This window comes from Cervus elaphus, chromosome 30 (genome assembly GCF_910594005.1).
Source record: "Cervus elaphus chromosome 30, mCerEla1.1, whole genome shotgun sequence".
NCBI classification, from domain to species: domain Eukaryota; kingdom Metazoa; phylum Chordata; class Mammalia; order Artiodactyla; family Cervidae; genus Cervus; species Cervus elaphus.
Genome location: NC_057844.1, coordinates 83127586 through 83142772, shown reverse-complemented (window position 1 = coordinate 83142772; position 15187 = coordinate 83127586). Strand labels below are relative to the sequence as shown.

The 15187-nt window shown below is 41.0% G+C and overlaps 1 protein-coding gene across 3 annotated transcripts in view; it reads right to left on the bottom strand.

Moving 5' to 3' along the window:
- MYO16 (myosin XVI) overlaps positions 1-15187 on the bottom strand; it is a 504859-nt gene that overhangs the window by 151896 nt on the left and 337776 nt on the right. For all 3 annotated transcript variants that reach the window (XM_043891888.1, XM_043891887.1, XM_043891889.1), the window contains 2 exons: positions 9370-9522; positions 7073-7273 (listed from right to left, as the gene is read on the bottom strand). In XM_043891888.1, the coding sequence (XP_043747823.1) occupies positions 7073-7273; positions 9370-9522 (354 nt within the window). The remainder of the gene's footprint in view (positions 1-7072; positions 7274-9369; positions 9523-15187) is intronic.

Here is a 15187-nt window from a genome sequence, read left to right as displayed (position 1 = left end):
CTTGTGGAAATGAATGACATGATGATAAGGATCAGGGTCTACTGTCTGGGATTACGACTTTATCCATCTCGCTGGGATGTGACTTAGGGGGATGAAAAAGGAACCTCGGTGAATGCAGTCACGCCCCACCCACATAAAGATGTACCTACGAGCACATCATATAATGTGCTATACCTTTTCCTCCTGCTGTAAAATGACATCTCAGAATATGTATGGAAATTGCAGAGAGTGCTTCCATTTTCTTAAGGGAAATAACAGTGAAAGGATCTTTAAAAATCTGCAATAAAACTTCAAAGACCTTACAGGTGTGTGCTTGATTAAAATATTAGTCACAAGGCTAAATGGTAAAGAATGTAATTTTTTACAAAAATTGTCTTTAATCGAGATAGCATTACCCATCACAAAAATCACCAGGTAGTCGGTGAAAAACAGAATGTCACATTAACATAAGGTGAAACAGATTTCTAAATACTTTTTCTTTTAATATTATACTTTCCACAGACAGAGGAAAATCTCAATTTTCTGCACTAACCTTCCACTGAAGGCTTTCAAATGATACAGGAAGTGTAAGAAAAAATGACACTATGACTGTGGAGGTTACATATTCTTTATCATCTGCTAAAGCTGCATTAATACCATGATAAATAAAAACAAATATTCTAACACACCTAGAAACATCGATGTATACAACATGAGCATATGTATAACATACAAGAAATAATAAATATCTTTTCTAACAAATCAAGGACATTTACCAATAATTTAGAGAAGTCAATCGGGACTCTTAACATTCTCAGTGTGGCCAGTTGATTAGATGGCTCCTGAAATATGCTCATGACCTCAATATCTGTGATTGATGAGTTTAAAAGTTTGCTAAATATGGTGGTAATTCTGCATAGAAAGACCTTCAGCTCTTGTTGGGGAAATGTGACTGGTGTCTTTGACACAACGCTGCAAAACAGTCATTCTTGCATTGATTGCATGCTTACCACTTAACCTTCACTTGATCTTAGCCAAAAGGCCAAGAAGCGGTACCACTTAAACTTCAAAACGAGTGTTTTTGAGGTTCACTGCTCTGTTCCTCTTAATCACAAACTCCATGGATGTGTTAGCGGAGGGTCAGCGTACTCTGCAAAGTCCCAGCAATGGAGCCCCAAGCGCCCTGGAGCATCTATCCACAACGCAGATTCCATGAGGTGAGAGAATACAGACTTCACCACACACCACAGTGGAGAGAAAGACGTGGGGGCGGGCAGCAATGAGAAAAATGAGACACAGTGATGTGACCTTCTGGCCGGTAGTGGGTTGAAAGGTGTAACCCCTGCAAAATTCACGCCCACCCAGAACCAGAATGTCAGAATGTGCCCTTTTTTGGAAATAAGATCTCTGGATGAAATCGGTTAAGATGATGAGGTCCTACTGCATGGGGCGGGGTGGGGCTGGGGGTATCCAATGACTGGTGTCCTTAAAGAAGAGAAGGGGATACACAGAGACACAGGCAGAGAAAACCTCACAAAGACGGAGGCAGAGACCTGGGTGCTGTGTCCACAAGCCAAGGAATGCCAGTTGCTGGCAACCCCAGAAGCTGGGAGAGAGAGAGGCCTGGAACAGATACTTCTCAGAGCCTGGAGAGGGATCTGACCCACAGACACTTGATCTCAGACGCCGGCGGACAGAAGAGTGAGAGGATGTGTGTCTGCGGTCTGAAGCCACACTGTGTGGGGGAGTTTGTCATGGCACCCCCAGGAGGCTCACACACAGCGGTGCAGTATTTGCTAAGTCACAGAACACCCCCCCATGGAAAATCTACACAGACGGTTGTGGTGGAAATGTTTCAGAGGCACTTTGCAACTTGAAAACGGCTGTGTAAGCATCTGGCATGCGTGCTGATGAGGGGAGAGAGAGCAGAGAAATGTGGACGAGGCCAAGAACTGGGGCCTTGGGAAAACAGGAAAGCAGAAAAAAGGGGTGTTCCAGGTGAGGAAACCGTGTGAGCAAAGAAAGACATGGGGAAACGCAGACGTCATTTTCAAATGAATTGGATGTAGTTTAAACAAAACAAAACAAAAGAAAACTACAGTGTTACAAATTACAACTCCTCACTACTTTTCTAATCTGTAAACGCTGAACCAAGGAACACGCGCGTTAATTCCCAGAGCTGCTGTAACCAACGGCCACTCTGGAGTCAGGCATCCCCACTTGGCGTCCTGGCTTCTTCCGGCTTCTGGAGGCTCCAGGCTATATCCCTTCAGTCCTTTTCTCTCTCAACTCTCCCTCGCCTCACGCTGATACGGACACTCGTCACTGGGCTTGGAACTCAACAGAGAAGCCAGGAGGATCTTCTCCTCTCAAGACCCTTGACTTAACTACCCATGCAAAGACCCTTTTCCAAATCACAGCCCATCTGTAGCCTCCAGGGCTGAGCGGCAGGGCCGGTCCTCTGGGACGGGGACACTCTCCCACCCACCACGCTTCCGTGTGCTTGGAAAGAGAGGGAGGCTGAAACACCAACACATCACCTTAGGTAAGAGCAACATCACCCGCTTGGTTTTCGTGAATCATCAATGGGACACTTACCCGAGATCCCCAAAGAATCACTGCATGCCAAAAAAGCAACAATGATCACAACAGCATTCAGACAAAGACTTTCTGAGTAAACACCAAAGAGGACCAAATATGTGTCATACATTTGACAGCTATTAATCCTGATCTCCGTTTTCATGAATTTAAGTTTTATTATTTCAGATTGCTTTACTACCTCTATTGATACTCTTTTCTCACATCAAAGTGTAAGGACTTAAAAACACTGTTTCCTTTTAGAGTTTAGGAATCACCTTCAAGAAATTCAGCTTTCCTAAGAGCCAACGTCTTTCGCCTAATCATAATTTCTCCTTCCTTCAAGATTCTTAATTTTAAAAACCAAATTAGATGCTCTTCTGGATTTAATGCTTATCCATCATTTAAATCACCAGAAGTTTAAGAGCAATCCCTAAAACAGGTGACCCTAATACGGTTTAAAATTTGCTGAAACAAATAACAACAATTAAAAAAAAATCCCACACAACTCACAGCTTGTTTAATTCAAATTCATGCTCACTAACGAGACCTTGTTAATATTTCATGCACAGTCTCTTCCCATTCACTTTAAAATATTTCTGTAACGGAGACTGGAAAATACATCATGCTCCTATGAGTAATGAAAAATTCAAATGTGTTTAGGGAAGATCTTTGGCTATAATTTAAATAATGTTGCTTAAACATTCCTAAAAGGCCTCTGAGCCTCTGCTCCAAATGAGATTCAGAAGCCTGGTCTGGGCTCCTACAGTCAGATGCGTGGGTCCTGGGGGCGGGCAGCTGGAGGCAGAATCATCACCAGCAGTGATGATCGCCCTTCCTGTGAGATGCAGTACGCTTCTACTAACAAAACTAGGTAAACAAGTCAACAAGTGGTGATGGGAGGGACTCTAGCACATCTGTCTGTGCAAAGGAGATGACAATCAAGCCCGAGACCCCCCAAGCCATCGAGGTCACCTTTGGGATCAACTCGGTCATCAGAGAGCTATTCAGGATTGCTCATCGTATAGTCCAAAATAGACTCTGCCTGCTGATTTTAAGCCAATTAGCTCTTTGTTACAACTTCTGAATTACAAGATGCAGAAATGTGCTTCTTTCCTTGAAAATGCAGTGCCTCAGAATTGAAGTATAGGCAGCTACTACATCTGATGATTAGAATGGCATATGGCTTGACATACTGCCACAAATTACATAGACTCTATGCTTCAACATGTGAATAGTCCTCAGGGAGTCCTTGGGCTAAGACTCATCAGTACATCTCAGTGAGATGAAAGACTTTCATAAAACCACAAAATTGACTCCAATTATGGAAAATCCTGCTTTAAAGTATAAAGGTGCTTTTACAGGAAATTTTGTGATTCCACAGGGTCTTAGCTCTGTGGCAATTAATCAATGGCTTTCTCTGCTTCGCTTTATGGCTCTCAGAGCTCAGTGATATAACTGTATCCATTCAAACTCTTCATTGCTTTTCCCCAGATTTTCTAAAAACAACTGAAATTTCATTAAGTGCTTGTGTAATACTTTTTGAATGCAAACATAAAATAATTAGCAAGCAAAATATTATTCCAAAGCTTGGTACCATTCAGTTTAATGCAATTAGCATTTACTGAACATCTAGTATATCCCCAATACAATACAAACAGACTTACAAGGCAGGTTAGGAGGGTAAGGTGTATAGTTACTGAAGATACCTTCCATGAAACTTGCAGAAAAATAATTTTTCAACTAAATCCTATGAATTCAATAAACTATTTTTTTAAATCATCAAATAATTCATTTATTCATCAAATATGTATTGACATATTTTATGTGCCAGACACTTTCCCAGGCACTGGGGATATGAAAGAATATAGAAACAAAGATAGTTGCTTAATAGAATGTCCATCAACAGAACAATGGATAAAGAAGATGGGGTACATATACATAATGGAATGTCACTCAGCCATGAAAAGAATGAAATAACGCCACTTGCAGTAACATGGGTGGACCCAGAAATGAGCATCCTGAGTGAAGGAAGGCAGAAAAAGACAAATATCATATGATGAACTTATTTGCAACACAGAAAGACAGACTCACAGATGTAGAAAACAAACTATGGTGATCAAAGCAGAAAAGGGCAGAGGGTTAAATTAGGAGTTTGGGATTAGCAGGTACACGCTACCACACATGAAAGATAAACAACAAGGTCCTACTGTATAGCCCAGGGAAGTATACTCAATACCTTGGGATAACCTATAATAGAAAAGAATCTGAAAAAGAATATATGTGTGTACATACATACACATAAATATACTTATGTGAAACTGAATCAGTTTATTGCACACTTGTAACTAACACAGCATTGTAAATGAACTACACCTCAATCATTCTTTTTTTCTGACTCACAAAGTTTTCTTGAAATGAAAAGTTTCCTCACATCTAATGGTATTTTATTATGCAAGTATCTTAGTTTCTATGTTCTGTAATAAATTCTTAATATAAAGAAAATATAGATCAAAAATCTAAATACAGGACTAAAAGATTGCCACTGCTCTAAAAATTTTAAAGGCTAAATATCTCAAATATAAAGACAGCTAATTTCTGAGAATATCCATTCATTATATAAGATCATCCACTGACTTCCTCCCCACATTGGAGCCATCACACTAGAACTTCTCCCAGAGTGTTCCTGCCTAACCACCCCGTCCAGGCACACTTCCTGTTGACCCCGACCTCTCCTTCCCTCTTGGTTTCCGTGATACTTTCCTTTCCTACTAATATCTTTCTCCTTCTTCTCCACGTCCAATTATCAGATACACATTTTCCAAAATATGACCGTTTCTAAAAACAACCAACCTCCCAGCATCATTTTCAACATCTCCTGAGGGTTTCCATTCACAAATCTCCAATTCAAAATATCTAAAACTGAGTATCTTTCCTTCCAAAGGAAAGATATCTGTCTTCTTCTCTAGCATTTCCCTTCTTGGCTGGCCTGTGACAACCTTCCATCAGTCAACAGGGTGAGACCCTCAGAGTCATTTCCAGTCCAATATTACTGTAAGCAAGTTAGAGCATAAACATTTGCCAATTTCTCTTTTCCTTACTTGACCGTGATATATTTGAGGTCTGTGATTCGCTAATGCCTGGGCTGTGGCCTATAGTAGCATCTCAGTAACCATGGTTGAAACCAACTGAAATACACTGAGAGGGAGAAAATAACTAGGAATCTCACCCCCAAACGGTTATTTGTACTACAGCCCAAACAAGGGGGCAAGTCTGGAGGCTACAGATTCGAAAGTAGAAGAATTCACTACAGATGGGAGCTGGACTGGAGGCTAAGTGGGATGTACATGTGAGTGCTGAAAGATGGATACAATTGGCCTTTGAGAAGAAGACAGGAGGGTATTTCTAGCTTGAGTGTGAGGGGCTTCATCTGGGGGTGCATAGAGAGCTGCAGAAAAACAGTGAGTGGACTGGAATAGAGCACCTGCCTAGAGGTTTTGTAGAGGACAGCTGGGGCACATGAGCCTTGGAGGAAGTGACGGACCCACTCGGAGAAGCCCGACGTGAGCCTGGCCTCAGGAGTGTGACGTGGTTTGTGCAGGTTGGAGTTGGTCCGTGAAGGATTTGAAGCACGAAGCATGCTTTACAAACCTGGTTAGGGAACGGACAGGGATCTGAGAGTAACTTCCATAGGCAGACATGCTTCAGGAAAAGTAATTTCATACTAACAACTGTTGGAAAAGACCCTGATGATGGGCAAGCTTGAGGGAAAGAGCAGAAGGGGACGAAAGAAGGGATAACATGGTCGGATGGATCACCAACTCAATGGACATGAGTTTGAGCAAACTCCAGGAAATAGTGAAGGACAGGGAAGCCTGGCGTGCTGCAGTCCACGGGGTCACAAAGAGTCAGACGTGACTTAGTCATTGAACAACAGCAACAGCTAGTTTGAGGGTAAGTAAACTCAGGTGTCCAACCGGATTTTGAAAATATCCCGAAGTTCACAGCAGACCTTCTGTATTAAATCCAGCTCTCTTTTGCTCATATTGTTACAATCTGGCATGCAAGCTCAGTCACTCAGTCATGTCCCACTTTTTGTGACCCCATGGACTGTAGACAGTCAGTCTAGATAGTCAGTCCTATGTTCGTGGGATTTCCCAGGCAAGAATACTGGATTGGGCTGCTCTCTCTTTCTCCAGGGGATCTTCCCAGTCCAGGGATCAAACTTGAGTCTCCTGCATCTCCTGCTTTGGCAGGTGGATTCTTTACCACTGCGCCCCCTGGGACGTCCCAAGTTACAAATCTGGAAACGTTATGAAACGAATTCTACTGCATGCTTCATCACCCACATTCTGAAGATGCCTAGTCCTTATCAGGCAAAAAGGAAACAGCTTAGGGAAGAAAGAGCTTGTGGGTTTTTCACCCAGGATCAATGATCAAGACTCTAAAATATCAGAATCTTAAAGGGTTGCCCTCAAGACCTTCAGTCCATGAGTGCTCAGTTCTGTGAACTCACCCGGCCCGCGTAGTGCATAACGGTGAAAGCTGTCCCTTGCTCTCGGAGGGCAAGGTTCCCATTTCCATCCTTCACAGGGGAGTAGACTGCATTTGTGTTTGAGGATTCTAGAAGACCGTGGAGCTTTTTGGGAAGATTTGGTTCCACTGACCAAATCATTTCACTTTCTTCATCCAATAAAGAGAGAAATCCAGAAGGCTTCTGAAAGTTAAAAAGACAGTTGTTTTTTTCCCTTCCATTCCTCCGTTTGCTATTTTCGTTATTGTTCACACATACCATTTACAGCCTCATCATGTCAATACAACTGCTCAGAACAAGAGTTTGTCTTTCAATACACACCTATTTTTGTTGTTCACTGTGTCCCTACCACCTAGCAAACCTCTGATGTAATGTTGACCCTCAGCAGTATTTTTTTAATCAAAAATTAATAAATATATAAAATAGCATGCTTTAACATCCTGAAAACACGGGAGTTGTTCAAATATATATTCTCATCTTAAGAAAAATAGAATTTCCAACCACAGAAAAGTTGTAGTTTTTCTTTCTGGTATATAGACCTATGTACCTATATGCCTGCGTGCTAAGTCACTTCAGTCGTGTCTGTTTTCAGCCCCATGGACTGCAGCCTGCCAGGCTCCTCTAAACATGGAATTTTCCAGGCAAGAATACTAGAGGGGGTTGCCATGCCCTCCTCCAGGGGATCCTCCTGATGCAGGGATCGAACCTGCGTCTCTTAAGTCTCCTGCATTGGCAGGAGGTGGGTTCTTGGCCACTAGTGCCACCTGGGAAGCCCATAGACCTACAAATTTATGGGTAAACATGTGACTTTCACTCTATACTTGGTATGTCTCTTCACTGCACTTTGAGAGGGATCAAAGAGAAGTAGCAGCAGAAATATCCACTGTCATTTCCAGTTGGTAATGATGAGGGTTCCACTGAGATAACCATTCCAAAGATGACCCCCAAGGTTGATAATAACCAAAGAGATAGAAATAATTTCGTTCTGCTGACCACTGTTTTGCAGCCAAGGACACAGCAGCAAGTGAGGAGGAGGGCAGTGGTACTCAAGGCTTTCCACATATGGTAAAGTATATGTTATTGTCAACCCATTTTGTAATGAAGAGTTAAACTATATACTATGCATGTCATGGTGAGAGGGGGCTTTCTGGAAAAGAAGAACTTCTGTAATTAAAACACAGTACACTGACAAGTTAGTAACAGAAAGGAGACCCTTTTACATGTTATTAATAGGAAAATGAATAAACTAAAATAATTTATAAGTACACAGCTAAAGAATAAAGGGTAGAAAATCATATATTACTCTTTCCAATAGCGAAATGGCATTCGTTTTAAACAACGTTCAAGTGTTTTAAAAATATTATTTACAAATCTATATAATGCCTTATGTTAGTAGAGATTGCTGTTTATATGATAGATTTTCATTTTTATAATGGTGACACGGAGGCAAAGATTCTTGCTTTATAAGGTAGAAACAATAAAGATAAGCATAAACACCCACAGAGGCACTAAGATTATATGGCATGTATGTATATACATTTTTTCCTGCCAAAGTTTTCCATATTCAGACTTAGAACTTTGGAGATAAACAAGATTTTTAGAATTTATTTTATGATCTTGCTAGTCTGGAAGTGAAAGTCACTCAGTTGTGTCTGACTCTGCAATCCCATGGACTGTAGCCCGCCAAGCTCCTCTGTCCATGGAGTTCTCCAGGCCAGAATACTGGAGTGGGTAGCCTTTCCCTTCTTCAGGGGATCTTCCCAACTCAGGAATGGAACCCAGGTCTCCTGCATTGCAGGCGGATTCTTTACCAGCTGAGCCATCAGGGAAACCCAAGAATACTGGAGTGGGTAGCCTATCCCTTCTCCAGTGGATCTTCCTGACCCAGGAATTGAACCGGGATCTCCTGGATTGCAGGCGGATTCTTTACCAGCTGAGCTACCAGGGAAGCCCTGCCAGTCTTAGTACTATTTATAAAATATCATACTTGTACAATGGATATTGTAACTATTCCAAAAGGAAAGTTTTAGCCATATAACCGCTGTTGACTATTTTTATAACAAAATGATCTGATTATCTCTTGTTCTTTCAATCAATTGGTAATCCTTCAAGCACACTTTCAGAGAAAGGTTGTATGCTCCTCAACTGACCCTGAATGATTATAAATGAATTAGAAATCGTCAAGTCTCTTACAAAATTTTCTTGAAAGAAAATTCTTTGTCTCCAGTACTTTGAAATGCATGCATCCTGTAAAGTATCTAATTATATTATATGAATACCTGGAAAAAAAAATCCAAAACGCCTGTCTGGTTACCAAGCGAATAAGCCGTTTCCATGGTAACTCCCTCTTGTACACAGTCTGTTTGCTCCTGTAGAAAAAGCACCTCATTGATGTAGTGGTGCATCTTCTCGTTGGTCATGTTGACACAGAGCTACGGTGGGAACAAGAAAACAATTCACAGGGTGACTCGGCATGCACACGCGTTATTCCAGGACATGCTGCAGACGGGCCAAGCGCTGCCTCGAGAATGGCCAACACCGTCAGCGCATCCAGGCGGCCCCGAGAAGCCAAAGTAGAGACCTTCACTGGATGCGGTTGACTTCACATGGTCTGATTATGCAGTTGAAAGTGAGCATGTTAAAAACAACAAGAAGTATAATTACAACATTAACTTACAAATTTGGGGTCTAAAATATACTTCAGTATTTAAAAAATATATTTCCAAAATGAAATTGTATTTGGGGCCTGGCCAACAAGTGAAGAGAAAAGCTCCATTTTAATGAGAAACCAGAGGAAGGAGGGGCAACTTTTGCCTCCTCATCTCTGTGGCAAAAAACCACACAGGGTTAAAAACGATGGTCGGGGGTGACGGCCCTCGTTTCCAGTAGCGTTTCTTGCATCTCTGCTTCACAGTAAAAGATGGTTTCAGTAAATTTGGTGATAGTGAATGTCTGTAGACTGAATAAGTTTCCCTATTGCTTCAAGTACAAAATAAGACCTTAAAAAAAAAAATTAACAAGAAGGAAAATTGGAGATATTAATTCCCAAATAAATAGTTTGAAACAAAGAAATATTTTAAAAAAGTGTGTCTGTCTGAACATCGCCTGGATTGTCCCAGCCCTGGCTGACGACGGAAGGCAGCAGGTGGACTCTGGACTGAGAACCCAGGGAGCTGAGCGTCCAGGGGCCTGGAGGGACCAGTGAGCACTGGGACCTGGTTCTGGCTATTTCGCTGTGGCCTCTCAAGAGGGGGCGGAGGGAGGGACCCACGGCATATGCTCATGCTGACTGTGTGCCCAGCCTCATCCTTGTATTAATTAATTAAACGAGGCTTTTTCTAAGCCCCTCCCCAAAGAATAAGAATGACGCCACACTGCTGCTGCCGTGGAAATCATTTTAAAATTGGAATAACTTGAGAGAATTTGTCCAAACTTGAAATCCCTCTTTGCATCACCTCTTCCTTCTACCACTCCATCTGGGATCTCTGAAATTTCTTGAATTTTCTTCTTTCTCTATGATTTGGCCAGTAGATAACCAGAGCTTTTTCTCTCTTCCTCCTGATGACTACATCTCATGAGATATATGCAAAGCTGGAAGGGTTTTAAATTTAAAACTGTTTCCTAAATAAACTCACAACTTTGCAGATCAATGCTCTGAATATAAAAGTATTAAAAATACAGTTGCTTTATTTGAGAACGTACCATATAGAACTAAGTTTCCACTCTTGGTTGTTAAGGCAAAAACATTTTGAATACAGATACAGACCTATAAATCTGCATGTGAGAGCTGGGAAAGGCAGGCATAGAATTCAGAATTTAAATATCATCTGAAACATATTTCTTTCCTGATACAATTGTGAAGTGAAAGTTGCTCAGTCATGTCCAACTCTTTCCAACCCCATGGAGTACACAGTCCATGTAATTCTCCAGACCAGAATGCTGGAGTGGGTAGCTGTTCCCTTCTCCAGGGGTCTTCCCAATCCAGGGATCAAACCCAGGTCTCCCACATTGCAGGCAGATTCTTTACTATCTGAGTTACCAGCGAAGCCCAAGAATACTGGAGTGGGTAGCCTAGCCCTTCTCCAGCGGACCTTCCTGACCCAGGAAATCGAACCGGGGTCTCCTGTATTGCAGGCGGATTCTTTACCAGCTGAGCTACCAGGGAAGCCCCGATTGTAGCTGACACAGTCTAGCACATTCATCCCCCTGACTTGTCCCATCAAAACTAAGTGATATCAATACATTGAGATCTATGTTTATCTTATCCATGCAGTATAAATCTCTGGGAATGATTCGGGAAAGACAAATCTTTCTCTGCAAAACTATGCAGCATCTGTCCTCAACAGTAGCTCACTGTGAAAGGAATATATTTTCTTGTCACTGTTATTATAATCATAAACGAAAAACAGAAATTTCTGAAAATTGTTGATAGAGTAAAAAACAAGAAAATTAAAAAATACTTCACTTTGCTTAAAATAATACTTTGAGGTGTTTTTCCAAACTAACAATGTGATAAACTCTTTTTGTCCTGAGATAATTTCTCTACCAAAGATTAATAAACGCTATAAAAGAAATTTCTTCAATTTGAAGTGAAATATTTACAGTAAATGTACAGAAAATAAATGGCTCCATTATGAAATGAAACCACTGGAAAAGATTCACTTTGATTAGATGATATACACAATTGAAATTTTTCAAACTTTTTGACATTAAAATATGCATTGAATCATCTAAGACAACACAAATAGATCCTACAGCTCAGCAGTTTGATTTAAAAGCAGTTACAGAAGGTGTGCTTAAATGTTATATATTTGAGGAAATAGATCGCTCAAGACTTAAATGGAGAAGCCACGAAAAACGACATGAAGTCCGTTACTGCATGAAAAAATAAAAATAAGTCTGATAAAGGATTCTGAAATAAGCCCAGCAATGGCTGATTCTCTGCTGTAGAAGTAACATCCAAATCATATGACACTTCTCCTGCCCCTCATTTTGAGATGCTCTAGTTAAAAATATTTAGGTAGATGTAGATATCTCAAACACATTTAATACAATAATTTTATATAAATTATATATGATATGTATAAATTATACAATATGATAGCTCTCTTATTGTTGTGCATTCAGAATAGACTTCAGCTCGGTTACAAAAATTACTTTTGATGACAACTGACTAAATTCTCTTGCTCTTGACTGTTTATAGCTGACCACCTCTATATATACCCCTGGCTGCAGTGTTTTAACTGACTCAAATGCTTTTATAATAAAAACTAGACATTTTAATTAGTTTTGCTTCCTAACATTTAACTGAACTGAATATGGGTCTCAGCGAATTGATCCACTGTTTAGAATGACAATACCAAATGTGAATGTGGAGAAAGCCACGGTCATTCGAAAGAGCTGGAAAAAGGGCTTTCAGTCCTTTCCCCCCTATTTTTCTTTCCCCAGGAAGGAAAGTCTAAAATAATCTACCAAACTTTGGTAACAACAATAACAAAAAAGATGTGGCCTGTGTTTCTAAACAGAGGAAGCCAAATGAATGCTCCCCTGGTCAAAATGATCCATGAAACATACAGCTTCTGTCCCAAGTGTTACCATTTTGAAGCTGCAGTGTTGGGTGGGACTCGGTGACAGGGGGTGATCCTTACAATATATCGGAACTTTTAACTGTACATTGTGTTCTTTGTATTCTGGGGAGAAAAAAAATTTTTTTATTAAAATCCCAAGGAAAACTCCATTTAGATACATACTGCTGAATAGCCTGTGATTTCTGACTTGCAGCCTTTTTAACAGGGGTGCTTCCTGAAACCAAATGTGGGCCTGGATTTCTAACAGCGGTGAGCGATGCATTTAAGGAAATCACAGCGAGCACTTGGGGTTAGAAGTAGACATTTTTCACACTCATTTTGAAGTCATACATACAAGCATTTTCACCAGAACAGTTTTCCTTTCCCTATTCTAAATTGTTCATTGCACTCACTGTTTCAGCAAAGGTTAAAACATAAAAGAAGTGCTAACAGCATGAACTTCAGAACCACCAGGACAGGCAGCTAGGGGGACGGCTGTGGACATATCGCCCTGAGGCAGGCCTCTTACTGAAAAGAAAAAACTGCATGCCACGAACGCAGTGGTGGCCAGAATCAGAACAAGAACCTGTACGCTCGTGGTTGGTCCTCACTGAGCTGTCTGTGTTGTGTGTGCATATGCGTGCGTGTGCTAAACACCGTCAGAGAAAGACAGAAAGATTTGCAAAGGCAAAGTAGTTTGTGTATCTCGAAGCATAAATCTGCATCAGTAATTGAGACTATCACTGACTTCAATGCAAAACAGTCATTGTTTTTATTTTTCACCTCTATCCATTGGAACTATGTTTGAGTTTCATTAAATCCCCCAGTATTCCCTGGAGTAGACATTAATGTAGGTAAAAGGTAGGTTTTCATAAATGATAATGAACAATTATTAAGAACCGTTTAATTAGCATGCACCTTCTCTGATTAAAATACATGCTTTGTACATTAGGTGCCATTGTGGAGCGGTTTAATAATAAAAACCATGCACCCTTTGAAAACACTCTTTAGTAACAGGCCATTATTGCTTATCCAGATGGCCCATCATTTGTATTAATGACAAACTTAATTTCTTGAGTAAATTTTCACCAACTGTTCTCCCTTTATTTTTATTACTCAGTGAAATTTATCTGAAGCAAAAATATAATAAAGCATGACATATGCATCACAGAATTAAAGTGGAGATTAATTAAAGCTGACTCCAGCTGAAGGCAAAGCCCCAGGCGTTAGACGGGGATTCAAAATCCTACTGAACACTGGAATTAACCAGGCGCTTTGAAAAAAAGGCTGATGTCTGGGTCTGACCCCATACCAATTAAATCAGAGTGGGGCCTGGCATTGATAGATTTGAGAACTTTTCCGGGTGATTCGAACGTGGAGACAGATGATGGCATACACAGTCCATTAACTGATTTCCACATCAATTTGCACACACACACGTGCACGACATATATCACACCGTTATACCTTAAAGGACGTTTGTTCCTGTCCAGTGTCCTTTAGTGGGAGCGACGCTCAAGAGGCAGCAGACACAGATCTGCTTACAGCTGATTCATCTTGCACAGCAGACAGTAACACAACACTGTCAAGAAACTATTTGTTGTTGATGTTGTTTGAGTCGCTCGGTAGCATTCAACTCTTTTGAGACCCTGTGGACTGTAGCCCATCAGGCTCCCTTGTCCATGGGATTTCCCAGCCAAGAATACTGGAGTGGACTGCCGTTTCCTTCTCCAGGGGATCCTTCTTACCCAGGGTTCAAACTCACGTCTCCTTCATTGGCAGCCAGATTCTCTACCGCTGAGCCACCAAGGAAGCTCAAAGAAAATATACCCTAAATTAAAAATAAATTAAAACAACAACAACAACAAAAAAGAAAATACCAAAATGTCCTTTAGACATCTGGCTCATTAGACATTTGATCCATCCCATGCCAAAAGTGAAAATGAAAGTGAAAGTGAAGTCGCTCAGTCGTGTCCAACTCTGTGCGACCCCATGGACTGTAGCCCACCAGGCTTCTCAGTCCACGGGATTTTCCAGGCAAGGATGCTGGAGTGGGCTGCCGTTTCCTTCTCCAGGGGATCTTCCCGACCCAGGGATCAAACCCATGTCTCTATGTGTCCTGCACCGGCAGGTGGGTTCTTTACCACGAGCGCCGCCTGGGCGATCTGCTGTTTCTTTAGGAAACCAAACACCCTTTCCTTCTCTGGATTCTCACTGAGATTTCAAATCAAACTCTGTGCAATAGGTTTTAAGCTAGTATAGTTGGCAGTTACTTCACAGGCATGAAGACATTATTTTTATACAGATAACAAAAACACTTTCTCTTTCTATCATATTTCTTTTAGGGATTCTGTTACTCAGTGCAACAGGGGTTCGAAAAATAAATTCAATATTTTAATGAGTTTTAATTCATGCCTATAATCTCCTTTAATGTGAATCGCCAATATTTAGGGGCGGTCAACAATACAGGTATTGGCTAATTTTCTTGCCATATTCTGCATAACAATCTGCTAATGTCAGATTGAAACAC